Here is a 20,663-nt window from a genome sequence, read left to right on the forward strand (position 1 = left end):
TAGATCTGGCTAAGAATCGGTGATCTAAAGATGAGCCAGGGTGGGGCAGTGGCTCACATCTGTAATCCCCAGCACTTGGGGAGGTGGAGGTGGGAGGAATGCTTGAGTATAGGAGTTTGAGAGCAGCCTGGGCAACATAGTGAGGCCCTGTCCCTACATACAAAGAAAAAAACAGTAGTTGGCCGTGGTGGTGCATACCTGTAGACCCAGCCACTTGGAATACTGAGGTGGGAAGATTGCTTGAGCCCAGGAAGCCAAGGCTGCAGTGAACTGTGATCACGCCACTGCATTCTAGCCCAGGCGACAGAGGGAAATCTAGTCACTTAAAAAAAAAAAAAAAAAAAAAAAAGAACCAGACACAGTACCTGAAAGTCTACGCCTGTAATCCCAGCACTTAGGGAGGCCAAGGTGAGCAGATCACGAGGTCAGGAGATCGAGACCATCCTGGCTAACATGGTGAAAATACAAAAAATTAGCCGGGTGTGGTGGCGGGTGCCTGTAGTCCCAGCTATTTGGGAGTCTGAGACAGGAGAATCGCTTGAACCCAGGAGGCGGAGGTTGCAGCAAGCTGAGATCTTGCCACTGCACTCCAGCCTGGGTGACAGAGTGAGACTCTGTCTCAAGAAAAAGTCCTGATTATGGAAAATTTCAGACAGACACTAAAGTAGAGAGAATAGTATAAGGAGCCCCAACGTATCCATTCCCAGCTTCAATTATTATCAGCACTTTACCATTCTTATTTTGTCTATTGACTCCTCTCCTGTGTGGCTGGAATCGTTTTTTAAAAAGCTGTAAATATTTTATCATTTCACCTGCAAATACTTCAGTATGTATTTCAGCAAATAAACAATTAAAAAAGTAAACCATAATACCATTATGAACCTGAACATGAACAATAATTCCTTAATAACATCTAACATTCAATCCATGTTCACTTCTTTTTTTTTGTTTTTGAGACTCAATTTCGGTCTTGTTGCCCAGGCTGGAGTACAAGTGGCACGATCTTGGCTCACTGCAACCTCCGTCTCCCGGGTTCAAGCGATTCTCCTGCCTCAGCCTCTGGAGTAGCTGGAATTACAGGCATGCGCCACCACTCCCGGCTAATTTTGTATTTTTAGTAGAGATGGGGTTTCTCCATGTTGGTCAGGCTGGTCTCAAACTCCTGACCTCAGGTGATCTGCCCACCTCGGCCTCCCAAAGTGCTGGGATTACAGGTGTGAGCCACTGCACCTGGCCCCATGTTCACTTCTTTCTGATTTTCTCAAAATGTCTTATATAATTGGTTTGTTCAAATCAAGACCGGAACAGAATCCGCACATTATACTTGATAGGAAGCTTTTCCTCATCACTCCAGTGAGATTAATTTGAAGCCCCTCCCAGCGTTTTACCCAAAGCAGGTTGTTTACCCTTCTACTGAAACACACATCACTGTCGGACTTGGTTGTCAGTCAACCGTGTTGCGTCTCCCCTCTAGACTGTGGCCACCCCTAGAGTCCAGACGATATCTTAGGCCCTGATCCCCAGCCCCCAACGCAGTCCTGGCACAAAGTAGGTACACAATACATGTTTATCGAGGGGCAATAACTATAACATTTGGTAGATGTGCCATATCGGAGACAAAAAGTCCCACTCATTCAGAAAAGTGGGGGATAATTTCCACGTGGGAGGAATTAGGGAAAACTCCGTGCTGGAAGTGGTTTTGAGCTTGGGGAGGTTTCCAACAACAGCGGTGGGCTGGAAGGATGGAGGAGGATTATTATTATTATTTTTTTTTTTGAGATAGAGTCTCACTCTGTCACCCAGGCTGGAGTGCAGTGGCGCAATCTCAGCTCACTGCAACCTCCGCCTCCTGGGTTCAAGCGATTCTCCTGCCTCAGCCTCCTGAGTAGCTGGGATTACAGGTGCCTGCCACCACACTTGGCTAATTTTTGTATTTTAGTAGAGACGGGATTTCACCATGTTAGTCAGGCTGGTCTCGAACTCCTGACCTCAAATGATCCCCCCGCCTCGGCCTCCCAATGTGCTGGGATTATAGGCGTGAGCCACTGCGCCCAGCCTGGAGGATTGCTTTGAGGTGGAGCAGGAGTCTAGGGACTAAACGCACGAGGAGTACTCCACAGTCCCCAAGGGAAGTCCTCTGGCGCGAACGCGTGCTGTATGAAGGAAGACAAAGACTGGAGGGAGGTTGGAATGAGGTTCAGGGGTCTTCAGAAGTGAGGGGGTGAGCACTGATGCTGGAGCAGTAGGAATGGAGCCCCTGGAAGGTTCTTAGCAGGCAGCACATAGGATCCAAGAGTAACTTCAGGGAGTGGGTTTTGGGAGCTGCATGAGGTATGACAGCAGGGAGAGCATGTGCAGGAAAACGTTGATGTTGACTGATAAGAAGGTGGCGAGGCCCTGGATCAAGCAATAGCAGTGGAAATGGAGAGTGGAAGCCAGAAGCCAGAGACGCTGGAAAAGCAGATGGATTAGTGGGATGTTTGAGAGGAGAAGGGGCTGTTGCAGATGGCCCTGGAGTTCTGAACTTGAATGCCTGGGAGGACAGTGATGGCAAGAAGAGCAGGAGGGCCCTCTGGAGGTAGAGGGCAAGTGAAGGCTTTGGTTTTGGCCTTAATGGCTTTGAGTTACCATCTTGGTGAACAAATGGAATCAACAGCCTGAAATGGGTCTGGAAGGTGAATGAGAGGTTGGGTCGGAGAGAAAGATGTGCATGAAGGTGACAGTTTCAGCCATGAGAGTAGCGAGGATCCCTAAGGGGAGTGGGCCAGAGGGCAGAAAAGAGGACGGAGTCAGAACTTGGGGGAGTGTTCAGAGGGCAAGAGGAAGAACAAGAGGATTGAATGAGAGACGCCAAAGATCAAAGGCCAGTAAAAAGGGCAGAACTAGAGTAGCACCATATCACGGAAATGAAGGGCAGAAGGGAGTAAGGACCTCCTCTGTGGGTTTGATCACTTGGCCTTAGCCCAGTGCTGTTTTACTGCAATTGTCTGGCTATAGTTTTCCAGGAGTTTCTCTCTGGGACCTTAAAACAACGTTGTTGGGCAGGCAAGGCTTGCTTTTTTTTTTTTTTTTTTTTTGAGATGGAGTCTCACTCTGTCACCCAGGCTGGAGTGCGGTGGCACGATCTCGGCTCGCTGCAAGCTCCGCCTCCCGGGTTCACGCCATTCTCCTGCCTCAGCCTCTCCGAGTAGCTGGGACTACAGGCGCCCGCCACCATGCCCGGCTAATTTTTTGTATTTTTAGTAGAGACGGGGTTTCACCGTGGTCTCGATCTCCTGACCTCATGATCCACCCGCCTCGGCCTCCCAAAGTGCTGGGATTACAAGCGTGAGCCACCGCGCCTAGCCTCCTTGTCTCTCTTTTAGGCACCAGAGCTGAAAGCTAGTGAGCAGCTTGTCTCTCCACTTCGTTTAGAAAATTGGGTTTCGTGGAGAAGGTGTGTCGGAAGGACCTCGGGGCCTGTGTGCAGCTGTTTATTTTTATTCTTTAGACAACACACTGGAGAATGAGCCTCACTGGAGCAGGTGCTAGTGGTGGTCATGAAAAGGTGGCAGAAGGGTGAAATGCCGTGGCCTGGAGGTTCTGCAGACCACGTGCTTGGTCATCCCAGCGGCCATCACAGCGGAGTATTGATTCTTCTGCAGACCAGGCTCAGGGCCAGGAGTTGATTTTAAACCCATCTTCGAGGCTTTTTAGAAAATTAAGCTTTTGGGTCATGTCCAAATGACAGATAGAACATGAGATTTACAGGGGTGGGCGTAATTTTCCCTCTTAAAACTAGGTATTAGTTAAAAACCAGAAGAAGGCACAGGTTCTGCATGTGCAGGAAAGGGAAGGGCTGATTCTCTTGTTCATTCAACAGATATTTATTGAATAGCAGCTGCATTAAAAATGTTCAAAATCATTACAGTCAATTGGGCAAGGTGGCTCACACCTGTAATCCCAGCACTTTGGGAGGCCGAGGTGGGAGGATCACTTGAGGTCAGGAGTTTGAGACCAGCTTGGTCAACATGGTGAAACCCTGTCTTCACTAAACATAAAAAAATTAGCTGGGCCTGGTGGTGCATGCCTGTAATCCCAGCTACTCCGGAGGCTGAGGCAGGAGAATTGCTTGACCCTGGGAGGTGGAGGTTGCAGTGAGCCGAGATCGTGCCACTGCACTCCAGCCTGGGCGACAGAGTAAGACTGTCTCAAAAAAACAAAAACAGGCAAGGCGCGTTGGCTCACGCCTGTAATCCCAGCACTGTGGGAGGCCAAGGCAGGTGGATCACGAAGTCAGGAGATCGAGATCATCCTGGCCAACATGGTGAAATCCTGTCTCTACTAAAAATACAAAAATTAGCTGGGCGCGGTGGCGCATGCCTGTAATCCCAGCTACTCGGGAGGCTAAGGCAGGAGAATCACTTGAACCGGGGAGTTGGAGGTTGCAGTGAGCTGAGATCGAGCCCCTGCACTCCAGCCTGGCGACAGAGTGAGACTTGGTCTCCAAACAAAGCAAAACAAAACAAAACTGAATAAAATTATTACAGTCAGAGAAATGCAAATTAAAGCAATGAGTATGACTTCATACTAAACTGGAAAAATTAGACATCTGGCTAATGCAGAGCTGAGGGGCATGGAGGCCTCATCTGCCTTTGTAGGGCATAGACTGGGGGAGCCATCTAGGAGAGTACTTGGCACATCATGTGCAGGTCAGGTATTCACACCTGCCATCCCCGCACTTCTGCCTCTGTGCAGAGAGACTAAAGAAATCCTTACACGTTCATTAGGACACATGTCTGCAGATGTTCAGCACAGCTTTGTTTGTGGTGGTGAGGAGCAGGTGACAACCTATGTCAATCACTGGGACACTGAGTGGGTAAAAGGTGTATTGTGCAACAGAAGTCACAGACAAGTGGTCCATGTCTTCACAGGGATGAATCTTACAAACACGGTGCTCAATGGGAAAAGCAAAACACAGCGTGCTATGTGATATCATTTATACAAATTAAACTTACATTCATACAAAGCAACCACACACGTTTTATAAAAATATGCAGTCAGTTAGGAGACTTTTGCATAGTCCAGGCAAGAGGTCATAGTGTCTTGTCTCATGACAGTGGAGATAAAGTGGATATAAATTTCAGTGGTATATTGGAGGCCAAGTTCAAGGGCTTGGTGATGAATCAGATAGAGAGGATGAAGGAGAAGACAGTGGCAGGGATGATCCTGGGTTTCTGGTTGCGAAGCCAGATGGATGGTGTCACCATTCAGTGAATCAGCCCTGGAGGAGAATTGGCTTTGGTGGGGGGATCGTGAGTTCAGTTTTGAATATACTGAGTTTGAAGTGTGTTTGAGACTCACTACATTAGTGAGACCATGTAGGCATTTGAGCATATGGGTCTGGGGTTCAAAGGAGTGGTCTGAGCTGCTGATGTAGATTTGTGAGTCGAGTCTGTGATTGGAGCTGGGGATGTGGATGGCAGCAGAGTGTGAGAAGAGGAATGAGCCTGGGACAGAGCCTGGGGAAGGCCGATATTTAAACGCCAGGCAGTGGGGGCGCGTGAAAGCTGAGGCTGAGAAAGGGGAACCAAGGAAGTGGGAGGAAAACCTGGAGAGAGAAATATTTTTTTTTTTTTCTAGAAGAGTGGAGTGTTCAACAGTGATGAATAATGTTGAATGGGATCAATTAAGAAAATAACCGAAAAAAGTCCCGTGGGATTTAGTGACTTGGGGATCATCCATTGGTGACGTTAGCAAGCTGTGCTTCAGGAGGGGTTATGGGACTGGGACCTGGTTGGAAGGGGCAGAGAGTGAGTGGGAGGTGAAGATGTGGAGGCAGCGAGTATAGACGAGTCTTGTGAAGCTCGGCTATGATTTTCCTCTCTGCAGCTACTGTGAGGATGGCTTCATGCATTGTACCATGAGTGGAGTCCCCGGAAGCTTGCTGCCCGACGCTGTCCTCAGCAGTCCCCTGTCTCATCGCAGTGAGTACTGTCCCCCTGGAAGGCCCGTTGACTCCATCCTGCCTGGATTCCTCACATGTGGAATGGCGGGAGAGAGCTGGGTGACACTGTCTGATGTGTGTGTGCATCCAGGCACGAGTCTGGCTTTGCCCAGGATCGCCATAATTTCTGGGTTTGTGTGAGTGACTTTCAGGCCAAGACATGTCTTTGCATGTGTAAATCCCAATCATTGAGGCAAGGAGTATTTGATTTCGTGCAAGGGGAAAGACTTGCAGATAAATTCTATGAGACCCCTATTTTGCCCATGGAGACCTTAACCCCGTGGATAGCTGTGAGTGAGTTGGTGGCCTTGATTGTGATGACAGTCACCCTTCTTTGATGGCCTCTTGTTTCCTATGGACATGCTGATGAAGACAGCTCTTTCTTTAGAAAGCTTCTTGGATGGGTTTGAAAGAGAGAAAGAGAAGGGTTGGGTCCATTGCTCTCTATTCGAAGGTCCTGATGGTGGCTGCACCTTTTTTTTTTTTTTTTTTGAGAATCTCACTCTGTCACCCAGGCTGGAGTGCAGTGGTGCACTCTCAGTTGACTGCAACCTCTGCCTCCTGGGTTCAAGCAATTCTCGTGCCTCAGCCTCCCAAGTAGCTGGAATTACAGGCACGTGCCACCACACCTGGCTATTTTTTTGTATTTTTAGTAGAGACGGGGTTTTGCCATGTTGGCCAGGCTGGTCTCGAACTCCTGACCTCAAGTGATCTGCCCGCCTCGGCCTCCCAAAGTGCTGGGATTACAGGCATGAGCCACCACGCCTGGCCTGTTGTACTGTTTAAGGACCAGGCACAGAAGGGAGAAGGGGCTGACCTGGTACTGGGGGTTTCACATTCACATTTATGGATCACAGGGCCCTTATTTGCTTCCAGAAGGCTTATCCTTGCTTAGAAAGGACTCTTCCAGTGGGAGAGAGATAAATGGCTGTCTTCAATCTCCAGCTTGACTGCTTCCCTCTCTGCCTCTCACTTTCCATAAGGCTCCTTCTGTCCAAGGGACCCAGTTCTGTGCCATGCTGTTTGCTTCCTGGCTTGCCCTGCGTGAGAGGTCTGGCTCCTGGCATGACCAACTGGAGAGTGTCTCTCAGCCTAGAGCTGGGGCAAGATCCCGAGGGCATGGGTGGCTCAAAAGTTAAGACCAGAACTTGTGACCTCAAGATCACTCCATCCTTCTGCATCTTCTTCTCTCCCTCTCAGAGCGTTTCCCCCGCACCCACTCTCTCTGTTGCGTTCTGCCTCTCAGACCTACCTTCCGTGCTTCTGCTCAGAATCTCTAGTCTGGTCACTGGAAAACGTAATCTTTTTCAAAGTCAGAAAACTCCTGGGATTCTGTGCAGATTGGGAAAAGCTTTTGGAGTTTCAGTTTTCTCACAAGAGTTTCCATATAAAAATGAGGCTAGAAATTTTGACTTTTTTTGCCCACAGGAGCGAGTATGTGATACAAATGCTATTAAGTGCACCTGGGCTTTGGAAAGAATGGTGCTGTATCAGTCATCTGCTGTCAGCATTACCCAATTAGCCATTGATACCTACTAATTGCCACGAAGTAGGATATGTCAATGAGCAAAGTAGATAGAAATCCCTGGCTTCATGGAACATGCGTTCTAGTGGGCCCAGTGGCTTGGGGAGGACAGTGAACAAGTAAGTGAGATGTATAGTATATCAGATGGTGAGAAGAACATATACAGGATATCAGAGGGGAAGCAGCAGGGAGGGGAGATTGGAGTGTCCAGGGATGGAGTGTTGCAGGTGTTGCAAATTCACATGGAGTGGCTGGGCAGGGGTTGACGCGAGCAAAGATCTCTTGTAAAGCCATTGTGGTCAAATGGCCTTCTCTCCCCACGTTAGTTGTAACCATTTAGGAATGATTCTGTTGGGTCCATTAAAACTCCTTTTTAGCACCCAAACTCAGGTCTTTTCAAGCCTGGGTCTGGAAATTTCCACAATGCATCCTGATTCAATGTAACCTGCTATAGCAAGGTTAAGGGTGATGACAAGTATGGGACGTTAGATGAGAGCTGGGGTCAGAAGAGCTGCCACCAATGTAAGCCAGCGGTCAGAAGCCCAGGTGAGAAGATGCCCTTCCAGCCCCATACAGGGACCCTGGCTCAGGCAGCAGCTGGTCCCCACGAGTGGGCACCTCTGAGTCTCTTAAATTTAGTCACAGCCTCTAGGGGACCAAAGGACAGTGTGGAAGGTAGGTCCATTCTCTCCTTCACTAATCATCTCTTTGCTTTTCCTACCTTCAAGGCAAAAGGAGCCTATCCTGTCGGCCCCCCATGGTCAAGCTGGTGTGTCCCGCTGACAACCCGCGGGCTGAAGGGCTGGAGTGTGCCAAAACGTGCCAGAACTACGACCTGGAGTGCATGAGCATGGGCTGTGTCTCTGGCTGCCTCTGCCCCCCAGGCATGGTGAGTCACCAGGCACAGAGCTGGTGCCTGCCCTTCGGTTTTCCTGTAGGCAGGGATGAGTGAGGGGGCTGTGGAGCTAGAGAGAGGAAGAAACAAGGGCTAAACAAGGATGGTAATGGAGGTGGTGTTGGTAATGGGGGCATGGAGGAGGGGAGGCTCTTCTGTGGCGGAGTCAGCTGCCAAAGTCAGGGAGGGAGTTGTTAGGAAAATGCCTGGGGTTGATCCTCACGGAATCTGACAAAAATATAAGAACTTAGCTTGCAGGAGTGCCATAGGAAGCAAAGAATTTCCAGAAAATACTTACAAGTAAAAACAAGCATTCCCACTAAATTTTCCCAGGGGCTGCCTTCTATGCCATGAAAATGGAGGGACACACATAAATTTGCATATGATTGACGTATATGCATATAACTTTCTATTTCAAAAAAAGACATTGATGTCCCTGCCATGTCACTAGCAAGCCATGGGCCCAACAAGTCTCTTCCCCACAACGAAGGTTGTTTTCCTCATCTGTAATGTGAGTCGTAGGTCTTGGCCAGCTCTTAACATTCCATGACTCCGGTGCTGTGCCTGAAGCAGGCACGGAGGCCATGCATCCAAGGCCGTGCTGGTTTGCGACTCTTGGCTCCTATGTGGATGTTCTGCTGCTGGTGGCAACGATCTGAGGATGACTACTCCTCCCTATCTCCCTCCCAAGTCTAATCTTAGCCAGTGTAGCATTAAATAGATTATGCATACACCCTGAAGGATGCAACTTCCAGATGTTTCTTTTTCAAAATGCATCCCGTCGTCTTGTTTTCCCCGACTCCAATTCCTTATACCCAAAGTGAATGGTGAGGGGTTGGGGCAGGGGCTGTAGAGGCCAGAATGGGAGAGGGTGGCTCTCAGATGGCTGTGGAGGGGACTTAGTGATGCCCAGGACTCCACTTGAGAGGCGGTGTCCTGGACTGTAGGAGCTGTCAATATTCTGTAGAGGGAACGTGGACTCAGTTACCAGTGTCTCTCAGGAAGGCTGGGATTGCAGTGTGTGAAGGACAGATGCTTACTTTTCTACTTCCACTTCAACTCTTTCTTCTCCCAAACAGAGAGACCAACTCTTGTTAATTCTCCCTTCCTCTGTCTTAGCCTCTGAGGGTTTTGGAACTGTTTTTTCTGATGAGGAGAGCTAGTGATTGGCCAATGAGCACCTTTGAACTGGAAGGGTTGTTTGGTGCCTTAGCAGAAGGTGGATATCACGAAGGGTCTCTAAGGAGGGGAATCTCAGACCTGGGTAGGAACAAAAAATAGGAGAGGGTAGGGGAATCTTCCTTATTGCTCTTCTTTATCCCTGGGGCCTCTTATGTAGAGTGTCTCAGAGTTTTGGTGTGGGGGAGGTGTAGATCATTGTCTCTTCATCATACTCAGCAGGAAAAGGAACATCACTCAGAGGACTGTGTCAGCATCGGATATGCTTTGAAATGAACTTTTTTGTCATGAAGGAAAAAATACAGATAGCCTTAAATATTAATAACCACAATAATTATATTATGGCCCCAAATCCAAAAAAGAGGACAATGAGACCTCCAATATAGGCTGTGGCTGTCCTGTTAGGCACTCGTTGGCATTCCTGAAGCACTGGGCATGCATTCTTAGGATAGCACTTGGATACCTGTCACGTGACGAGGTGACTCACACTTCAGCCACAGGGGGTTATAAACTTGCAAGTTCCTATTGTAAGAGATTGGATTATTTTCACAACTGCTTCATTGCAATGCCGGCGAATGTGCAAATTATTGAGGCCAGATTCGAGAGAGCAGAGAAGTCCGTGTAATTTATTAAATGTGCGCAGCGTGCTGGCTGCAGCACGGGACATGTGTTCTTGGCCATAACACAAAGAAAATGGGGCTGGGCCTGGAAACACCCTGTTTGGGCCCATCTGATGGTGAAGACATTATCCCTCGGGGTGTTACTCTGTCCAGTCCGTCCCTTGTGAAGGGGCAGGGTTGTGGGATGTCACTAAAGGCTTGGGGAAGGGGTCACGGATTCTGCATTCTTCTGAGGACTTGAAAGGGGAAAGGGAAGTGGCTTTTTCCTGGGGGCAGATCTAGGGAGAGCAGAAAGAGCACCTAGCAGGAACGGGGTGCAGACCTGTCAGGCCAGGCTTCCCTGCTTCCCCACTCCATGCTCTTGCACAATCCTTCAGTCTTTACTGGAAGCCCCGTCCCCTCGTGTGTTACGTAGACACCTAATTCCTGTTCTGCCTCCATGATGCATGGCTGTGGGCCCCAAGGAGATGTGTGTGTGTGAAAGCACTTTAAAGCCAGAGAGTTCTACAGAAGTGCAGGAATAGCTTTCATTGTTGTTTCTGTAACTATCCAAGGCTGTCTCAGAGGCTGCACCCATCAGTTCCTCCTGCTATCCATAGGAGAGACCCGTAAAGGATGCTTTTTCTTAGATTTCCAGCCTGCTGTGGACCCATGCGTTTGTAAATACAATAAAAATGAATTCTCATAAAAATAAAACAAAAGCAATGACAAAAATAATATGATCCCACCCAATTAAAAAATATTTTCAGCCGGGAGCAGTGGCTCACGCCTGTAATCCCAGCACTTTGGGAGGCCAAGGCAGGTAGATTAAGAGGTCAGGAGATCGAGATCATCCTGGCCAACATGGTGAAACCCCGTCTCTACTAAAAATACAAAAAATTAGCTGGGCGTGATGGTGCACGCCTGTAGTCCCAGCTACTCAGGAGGCTGAGGCAGGAGAATGGCGTGAACCCAGGAGGCGGAGGTTGCAGTGAGCTGAGATTGCACCACCGTACTCCAGCCTGGGCGACAGAGCGAGACTCTGTCTCGAAAAAAATTTTTTTTTTCGAGACGGAGTTTTGCTTTGTCACGCAGGCTGTAGTGCAGTGGCACAGTCTCGGCTCACTGCAACCCCCACCTCCCAGGTCCAAGTGATTCTCCTGCCTCAGCCTCCTGAGTAGCTGGGATTACAGGCGCACGCGACCACACCCAGCTGATTTTTGTATTTTTAGTAGAGATGGGGTTTTGCCGTGTTGGCCAGGCTGGTCTTGAACTCCTGACCTCAGGTGGTCTGCCTACCTCCGTCTCCCAAAGTGCTGGGATTACAGGTGTGAACCACCATGCCCGGCCTTAAAAAATGTTTTCTTTCCTTTTTTTCATGAGCCCCAAATCTAAACTCTCACCTCGCACTTTTTATGACATATAACAGACATGACATGACTCTGCCAAATTTCCCTAAGATTTTCTAAACACTTTCTCTTAGTTTCTGTGCTTGTGTCCTCACAGGCTGGCCCTGGCCCAGGGAATGCACTTTGAGCAGCCCTGTTCTCAGCCGAAGATTGTCTCTCCTCCTCTAAGGTGTCTCTCAGGGTCCACCATATGCCCAGAAGCACCTGTTTGAAAATATTGGCGGGGGCAGAGAAAGAGCCCCTCTCTTTCTGATTTGTCCCAGGCCTGGCACCTGCTTAGAGCAGAGGTTTTCTGGTTGACCCCACAAGCTGCAGGCTCTATCTGCTCCTGCCATCGTGCAAAGGTCTCCTGGCATGGGAATGAGGAGGATGGGGGCCCCTTTGCTAAGTGGTCCGCACCGTGATAAACGAAGGGCAGAGAAGCCGCATGGAAACGGCATGGTACCGGAACCTCACACTTCCAGGTTTGAATCCTGCCTCCTAACATCTCACCTAACATCTACTTAAGTGAGTGGCAAGTCACTTAACATCTTGGCGTCTTAATTTTCTTCTCTGTAAAATTGGCTTGCAGGCTGTTGGGAAGACTGGAGATGACAGCAGCGAGCACGTGGGGGGTGCTTAGTGAGTGGTGGTTTAATGACCACTAACTATTACAGTAAGTTCATGGTGGGAAACCGTGAATCCTGGTATGAACAGAGACGCTGCAGGGAATTAGCACACACAGGAGCAACTTTTTAGATCCCAGTGTTCACTTTCTGAGACCCACCGAATCGATCAAATGAGGGGGTTGTGCTGGAAGATCTCCCAGGTATTTTTCTCTAGTTCAGAAATTCTTGGAGCGATGCTTGCCTCAAGCGTCCATCTCTTTAAGTTAGAATATTACCTGCTACATGCGACCGGGCGCGGTGGCTCAAGCCTGTAATCCCAGCACTTTGGGAGGCCAAGGCAGGCGGATCACAAGGTCAGGAGATCGAGACCATTCTGGCTAACATGGTGAAACCCCGTCTCTACTAAAAATACAAAAAATTAGCCGGGCGTGATGGCGGGCGCCTGTAGTCCCAGATACGCGGGAGGCTGAGACAGGAGAATGGCGTGAACCCGGGAGGCGAAGCTTGCAGTGAGCCGAGATCGTGCCACTGCACTCCAGCCTGGGCGACAGAGCAAGACTCCGTCTCAAAAAAAAAAAAAAAAAAAAAAAAAAAAAAAAAAAAAAAAAAAGAATATTAAGAATATTACCTGCTACCACCACTAGGTGACAGCAAAGCACAACTCACTGCCCTGCTCACCCTTCCTGAGTCCGGCCACAGGGATAACTGGGAGCATCGTAGAGGGCGGAGAAGAAGAAGCCCTGAGGTGCCATTATGTCAGCCTCTTCTGTCACACGGGAGGAGACTGAGGACAGAAAGGGAACAGAGCCGGCCGGGTCAAGGCTTCGTAGTTGTATAGTGGAAATTCTGGTCTCCTGACTCTGAGACAGGGCTCCTGCAATCTGAAACACTTCGGCCTCTGTCTGGGAGATGCTGACTTCCCGTTTGAAACCTAGCAGCTACATCTCCCAAACTGCTGGTATTAGGAGCCTCTTGGTGGCGAGAAGTGTGGTTATGTCTCTGATCCCAGGATGTCCAGTTTTGTCACTGGCCCCATATGAAGACTGAAGGAGTTGGGCACCACTTCTTAAAGTTCAGAGCTTGGGTTCAAGGGTCCATCCAGAGGCGGCCTCACGTGGGCATTGTACCTTTTAAAAGATCCAAGGATGGGCCTATTTCAGAAATATCTCCTACATGGTCCATGATTTGTCACTCAGTCGGGCTTACTGAAGTATAATAAGCAAAAATGCATTTTGCTTAACAAGCGAGAGGTTTTAAAAAAGCGGAACCTCATAAGTCTTCATAGGAGGACAGGAGTGCTTTAATCAGATCACTCTTTTCCTTGCAGACTTCTGGCTGAGTTCGGCTGCTTTGGCCTGAAAGTACTGATGGGGTTAGGAGAATGAATGAGGGGCAGTTGGAAGGTAAAAAAGATTTTGGAGAGTGGGTCACAATGGTGTTCATGTATGGAGAGTTTGGGGACAATGGGGCCCTTTCAGAGAAAGGTAACAAGACCAGTATTTTCCTACTTTATAATTTTTCTTGGAGCGGACCAACACATAAGACCATGTTCTCAGCCTGAGCCCTTTCGGACTGAAGATGTCTTGAGTTGGTGAATGATGGGACGAGTGTTTTTGCCAGGCTTTCTTCTGAGGTCTTCAGGGGACATTCATAGACTTCATCTTAGTAGCCTTCTGATGTCCCGAAGGGACAGACACTAGACGGAGGTGGTTCTCTTCATTTTAACTGTGAGGTTTAAGTGATTTGCCACAAAATTTGGTCAGGGACTGCTGTGCTGGCCTGCCCCACTTCTCTGCACAGGTCCCCTCTGGGTCCCATCCATCCCCTAAATCCCCTTTATTTCCACGCCTGTTTACCGCCGTGAATTTCCACCTCCCTGAATGTCTTTGCCACTTTGGGATTCTCTGGGTGTTTTCAGCTGGGCTGTTGTTACCTGCTCTTCTCTCACAAGTCAGGACATCTCATGCTGTGTCCTGGAAACCCGTTCCTCTCATTGAAGGTTGTGTTTTGTCTCCTCTCCAGCTTCTTACGACCTAACTCCACACCACTGTGGCCTTCATAGCAGTCCTCACTTAATATCAAGGTCTTATTATAATATTGCTGTCCATGAATTAATAACCTCCTCTTGCTAATACGAGTCAGGGCAGAGAGCAGCCACGTGGTTTGCAGTGGGTCCTCAGAAGGAGGGGGAGGTGGCGGCTGCAGTCATGGCGTTGTTATCTCACACCTGAGCTGGGACTGGAGTGTTCTGTCTGCTGGAGGAGGACTGGGCTTCCATAGACCCACACCTGGGTGACAGGAGGGTCTCCCTGGGCCATGAATGCATGGTGGGTTGTCCCATGGGTTGAATATCATGGTGAGAGGTAAAAACATGCAGCGTGCAGACCAAGAGGCCTGGGAGCCCCCAGCCCGGCCTGCCCAAGGGTGAGGGGCAACATGTGCTGCTGAGGTAAGGGGAGCCTGGCTCTGTTTCCTGGAGACCATCCCTGCACTTCTGTCCCACGTGGTATTTGCTACAAGGAGGAGTATTATCTGGTTTCCGTTGACTGTAAGGCATCCGTGGGATGCCTCAGTAATTCTTATAGCAGCCACTAGGTGGCGGGTCTCAGGCTTAAGTCAGAGCTGACACTGGACGGGGCGATGTGGAAATGAACCTAATTGTGACAGAGGCTTTGAATGCTCTGCTAGAGAGAGGTTTTTCAGCCCCTCCCAGCTCCTACCAAGGTGCCATCTTCCCTACTGGGTGCCTAAGCTCATTGTCTCCCAAGAACAGTGGTTCCGGGAGGTAAGAGCTACCAAGAGTGGGGTCAACCTGCATCTTATGCTCTGCACTGTCATTCTGCCCCATCAGCTGGGCTTCCAGAGACGCGGGAAGACCTCCTGAGGTTGGGTGAAGGTGGCATTAAGTAGTGGAGGATTCTTCCTGTTTCCCTCCCCCCCAGCCGCCCCAACACACACATGCTCACATACGATTCTAGCCTGGGTCCTTGAAAGCCCTTTGTTCCGCCCAAGATTGCCCCGTTCCTAGGGATTTGTTCAGCTCCAGGCCTGGGAGCTCAGGCTTGTCTGGGGAGTGACTGGGTCACGTGGATCTGGAGCTCTCCAGACTGGGAGCTTCTCGCCCTGCAGGGAGCTCTGGAGCCAACGTGCCACAGTCCTTCACCTGGGGGTGACCCAGGCCTCTTTGAGAGCCCCCAAGGCTAGGCCACACCAGGGCAGGCACCCAGGGCTGCCCCCTGGAGTCAGGACAGAAGCGTGTCTGCATGTTGAGCTCAGAGTGGGTTTGGCTGACTCTTCTGGGGCTGGTGGTGCTTAGTTCTTTTATTTCCCCAACAGACCTGAGGAGTGCAACATGCTCACGTAAGTAGTTTCCTGAGGGATGAGGACGGGGAAGTAGAGCATACCCCGTGGAGAGTGAACCGGGATACGGGAGACTGGGCAGGAGAGGGCCTGTGGCTTGGACCAGCCCCCAGACTCTAGTTCTGATCGATTCCTACTTATGCCCAATATTTGGCCCTCACCTCCGGAGTATTAAGTACATATTAATTTTATTCATAGTGTTCATTTTCTTTAATTATAAACATAATACATGCTCATTGAAGAACACTTGGAAAAAAATTTTAAAACCGAAAAAGAAAATAAAATCCTCCCACTCGCCTATCCCAGCTCACCACCTGGAGGCAGGTTCTGTATTTCCTTCTAGTCTTTTGTGAAATATGTATGAATTTGGAACCATATGTATACACAGTTTTTCTTCCTATTTTAAAAATTAACAGAATAAGTATTTCTCACTTCATTTAAGATTCTTCCAAAGGGCCATTGTAATAGCACCATAGGATACTGGCGCCTGGCGATTCCTTAATGGATTTAGCATTTTCCTATTAATTGTTTCCAATTTTTTTTGCAATGATAAATAATTCTCCATCAATCTTTGTCCATAATTCTGTTTCCCTCAGAGAAATCCTTTCCTTGGGATGGCTGGGTGTAAGAGTATGTGCATTTCAAGGCCTGTGGACATGATTTTTTGAAGTACCTTTGCAAAAGTGTCCAGGTTACAGTGCCCCAGCAGGGCACGACAGGGCAGAGGGCAGTCAGTGTCTTTAGCTGACAGGGAGTAGCCATGTAGATGGGAACCCATGTTTGCCAAGCCCCGGCCTGGGCCTGGGCTCCCTGTCCTGGCTTGGCCTGCAGTGGAGGCTGTCCCCCTGGCTCAGCCCTGGTCCTGGTGCCGGTCCCAGTGCGGGGCTTACCCGTAGGCTCAAGTCTCAGACAACACTTCCCGGAGTGGGCTGGAGGAGGGCTTTAGATCAGTCACTGTGGCCCTGAAGACTTTTGGATTCTTTTCTCTTAGGTCCGGCATGAAAACAGATGTGTGGCCCTGGAAAGGTGTCCCTGCTTCCATCAGGGCAAGGAGTATGCCCCCGGAGAAACAGTGAAGATTGGCTGCAACACTTGGTGAGGCTCAGTGAGGGGCTGCGCTGGGCACCCAGGCCCTGCGGGTGGAGTGAGGGCGCACGCGGCCACAGGACCTTCCGCACTTGCCTCCAGCCGCCTGTGGGAACCTGGTTACTCTCTGCTTTCCTCCGTGCCTGGGTTTCTCCATCTGTAAAATGGGGACGATCTTTTTCATCACCTGTGCCCATCCTGCATAGACACTATTCAACAGGTTAGTACAGTAGCCCTTATCCGAAATGCCTGGGACCACAGCTGTTTTGGATTTTGGATTATTTTGGACTTTGAAATATTTGCATATACATAATGAGGTGTCTTAGGGATGGGACCCAAGTCTAAACATGACATTTATTTATGGTTCATATACACCTTATGCACATAGCCTGAGGGTAAGTTTATACAATATTTTAAATATATATTTAATGTGTATTTAGTATTTTTGATGTTTGTGCATGAAACAAAGTCTTGTGTACACTGAACCATCAGAAAGTAAAGGTGTCACCTTCTCAGCCACCCATGTGGTGTCATGTTGGTGCTCAAAGTTTTGGGTTTCAGAACATTTTGGACTTCAGAGTTTTGGATTAGGAATGCTCAGCTTGTATTTCTGTTCAGGGAGATGGGCCCCAGGGAAGACAGGGACCTCGCCCCACCAGTCATTGCATTTGTGGCCAAGCTGCCGGTGGGCACGGGGCCTGGAGGGTCCTTTCCTTGCAGGCGTTACACTGCCCATGAGCACATCGTGAGTGTGCTTGCAACGGCGTGGTTTGAGGTGAGGGTGGCTGGTTGCCTTCTCCCTTTTCCTTGGCCATCCTGTACGTAACCCCTCCCCCTGCTCATTCACCCTGCCTTTGACTGGGTGGCTGTGCACAGCCTTGGAAAGAGGCCTACTGGACAGAGGTAGAGAGGGCCGTCTCTTGGGCTTGAGGTCTGAGCTTACTACCTCTGACGCAGAAGTGGGCTGCTTGATGTCAGCTCTGGTTACGGGTGGTGGCAGGGTGGGACACGTGGCAGTGGGCAGATCACTATAGATTTTAACATGTAGGTACATACATCTTAACGTGTAGCTATGCACACAGAACCGCTCCTGGCAGAAGTGCGTGCTTCATCACTCTTTTCCAGACTCTGGGCTTTCCTGCTGTTCTGTCTTGGTTTTCCCATTAGCCTCAGGCTTTCAACATCAGCGTGTCTGTTTTACAGAGACCCTGTGGCCAATCTCAGGTACATGTGGCTTCCAGGGTGAGGCTGAGCGAATTCATAACAGGAGGCCTAAAGAGCATCCAGGCCTCCGCCCTGGCTGCCTGGCTCACTTTGGACAACCCCTTCCCTTCTTTGCTTCAGTTTCCCCGTTTTAGGGGGAGCCACTAGGCTTCCTTGTCTCCTGCTGGGCCCCATGCTGGGCCTGTGAAGTCCACACTCCGCGCTACAGGTCCTCAGCTTCCTTGGGCTTCCTGGAGGGTTGGGAGGCACCCGGAGTATTCTGTGTTCCTTCATTGTCTCCATTGCCCAGATGGGCCCCTCAAACCCAAGGTGCCCAACTTGTCATCCCTGCCATGACTGCTCCTAGTGTCTGTCGGGACCGGAAGTGGAACTGCACAGACCATGTGTGTGACGCCACGTGCTCCACGATCGGCATGGCCCACTACCTCACCTTCGACGGGCTCAAATACATGTTCCCCGGGGAGTGCCAGTACGTTCTGGTGCAGGTGAGAGTGGGGAGATGGGGAGAGGGTGCTGTCTCTTTCTAGGAGGGGTGGGAGGTGTGGCCTCAGGTTGGGTTCTGCGGGTCTGTCTGCGGAAACAACTCCGGGGTCTGGTTTCTACTGGAGTATTTCCCAGTCCTTCACAGAAGTGCCCGAAGCGGTAGGGGATTTGAAGCTCAAAGTGGTTGTCCATTTTCCCTCTGCTCACCTGGGGACTTATAAAACGAGACAGAAGCTTGTTTGTTGTTGAGGATTGGTGTGGGAGAAAGGCTACTGCCAGTCCGCATTAGCACAGATGTGGAATTAGAAACAGGTATCTGTTCCTTCTGGTAGACACAGCCTCAGTCAGGGTGCATAGCTCAGGGAGTGGGTTGGGCTGGGATGTCAGTCCCGCTCAGCCTCCCTTCCAGCACCCTGGGCAGTGCACAGTCTGCAGGTGTTGGGCAGTGGCCCTGGATGGGGGGATGGTTGAAATGACCCCTGGAGTTTGCCTCCCACGGTATGGCTTTGTGGAATTCTCTGCCATTTTAATGTCTAACTTGGTACAATTCAGAATGGGAGGAGTGGGAAGATGGGACACAGGAAAGTCATCCTGCCCAGCAGATGAGAACTTGTCCAGGAATCCTCATTGGTGAGTGTGGGCAGCAGCCCCTCCGCCTCCCACTCCCCACCGTGTGGATTCTTGTAAGTTTCTCTTGCTGGTTGACATCAGCTGTGTAAGCAAGGAAGTATGAGTGCTTTTCTCACCAGAGCCGAGGCGCTGTACTCTGTGAAGCTTTAAACAAATATGGTCCCTCTGTCTCCATTCCCAGGAGGAGGAGGGGGTGGGGGCGTGGTGTGGTCTGAATGGAAGACCATAAGCCCATAGGAGCCCCAGCCCCAGAGGCTGAGTTGCAGGAGCTGGTGAGTCAGGCAGCATGGGTGACTGTGGACTGACCACTCATGTAGAGCACGCTGGGCATGGGGCGGAGCCAGCAGCAGCCTCTGCAGTCCCCACCTCACACCCGGGCTGGCCCAGAGAGGCAGGCGGTGTGCTGGGACACAGGGCATGCAGACCAGGCAAGGAACCTGTGATCCAGGGGGTATGCGCCCCTTTAGAGCTTTCCCAGAGATTCTATATGGAAGCTTCCCAGCCTCAGCAGCAAAAGACAAGGAGACACCAGCTTTGCAGAACAACTACCCAGCCCGTTTCAAATCTGAACATCCAGGAAAAAATTAATTCAGTGCAGCAAGGACCAGACAGCCGGTCAGCATCTACTGCTCCCGGCTCTTCCCTGCCCAGTCCAGCTTTCCCAAGTAGACCAGTTTTAAAGATTCCCCCTCCAAACGGTGCCCTGTGTGTGCGGCTTGTTTTCCTTTCCTACAGCTGGTTCTGTTGCCTTCTGATGCATTGTCCTGGGGCCCCTCCCCTTTCTGCCATCCTCCTTTGGGGAGTATCATCAAGACCTAACTCCCTCTCTTTCAGAAATCTCAGCTGAAGATAAGAACAAATAAAGCCCTTACACCCTTGTTTCCTCTTTTAACCTTCGCCGTGCATCAACCTAACACAAAAATCCCATTAAGTTGAATGGAATCTTACAGAGGTCAGATTGTGTGTGTCATATGGACATATGTAGGTATGTGTGCATGTGTGTATGCATGAGCATGCATGTGAGTATATGTGTGTATGGCTACATGTGTGTATGTGTGTGTGTATGTATGTGCATGTGTGTATGAGTACATGGGTGTGTGTGTATGTGTGAGCATGTGTGTGAGTGTGTGTGTGTATGGCTACGTGTGTGTATGTGTGTATGCATGTGCATGTGTGTGTGTATGAGTACATGGGTGTATGCGTGAGCATGTGTGTGTGTCTGTGTGTATGAGTACATGGGTGTATGTGTATGTGTGAGTGTGTGCATGTGCATGTGTGTATATGGGTGTGTGTGTGGGTGTGTGTGTCAGAAAGGTAAGTGGTTTGCTCAGTGTTACCAATAAGTGGCAGAATCAAGATTCACACCTTGTTTTTCTTTTTTTTTTTTTTTTTTTTTTTTTTTTTTTTTTTTTTTTTTGAGAAGAGTCTTGCTCTTCACCAGCTGGAGTCAGTGCGCATCTCGCTCCTCCTCCGCCCCCCCCCCCTCCCCTCCCTCTCGCCCCCCCCCCCGCTTTTTTTTTTTTTAGAGAGGGTTCCGGTCTCGATCTCGTGACTGTGATCCGCCCGCCTCCCTGGGTTCAGGTGGCCCCGGCCACTTTTTTTTTTTTTTTTTTTTTTTTTGAGATGGAGTCTTGCTCTGTCGCCCAGGCTAGAGAGCAGTGGCATGATCTCGGCTCGCT

At 49.8% G+C, this 20,663-nt stretch overlaps 1 protein-coding gene across 1 annotated transcript in view; it reads left to right on the forward strand.

The window, feature by feature from the left end:
- Positions 1-20,663, forward strand: part of VWF (von Willebrand factor) — a 178,833-nt gene that overhangs the window by 72,728 nt on the left and 85,442 nt on the right. The window contains exons 17-20 of the mRNA XM_030804480.1: positions 5,872-5,966; positions 8,240-8,400; positions 16,553-16,656; positions 18,218-18,356. Of these exons, the coding sequence (XP_030660340.1) occupies positions 5,872-5,966; positions 8,240-8,400; positions 16,553-16,656; positions 18,218-18,356 (499 nt within the window). The remainder of the gene's footprint in view (positions 1-5,871; positions 5,967-8,239; positions 8,401-16,552; positions 16,657-18,217; positions 18,357-20,663) is intronic.

The sequence above is a fragment of the Nomascus leucogenys genome, chromosome 23 (genome assembly GCF_006542625.1).
Source record: "Nomascus leucogenys isolate Asia chromosome 23, Asia_NLE_v1, whole genome shotgun sequence".
Taxonomy (NCBI): Eukaryota; Metazoa; Chordata; class Mammalia; order Primates; family Hylobatidae; genus Nomascus; species Nomascus leucogenys.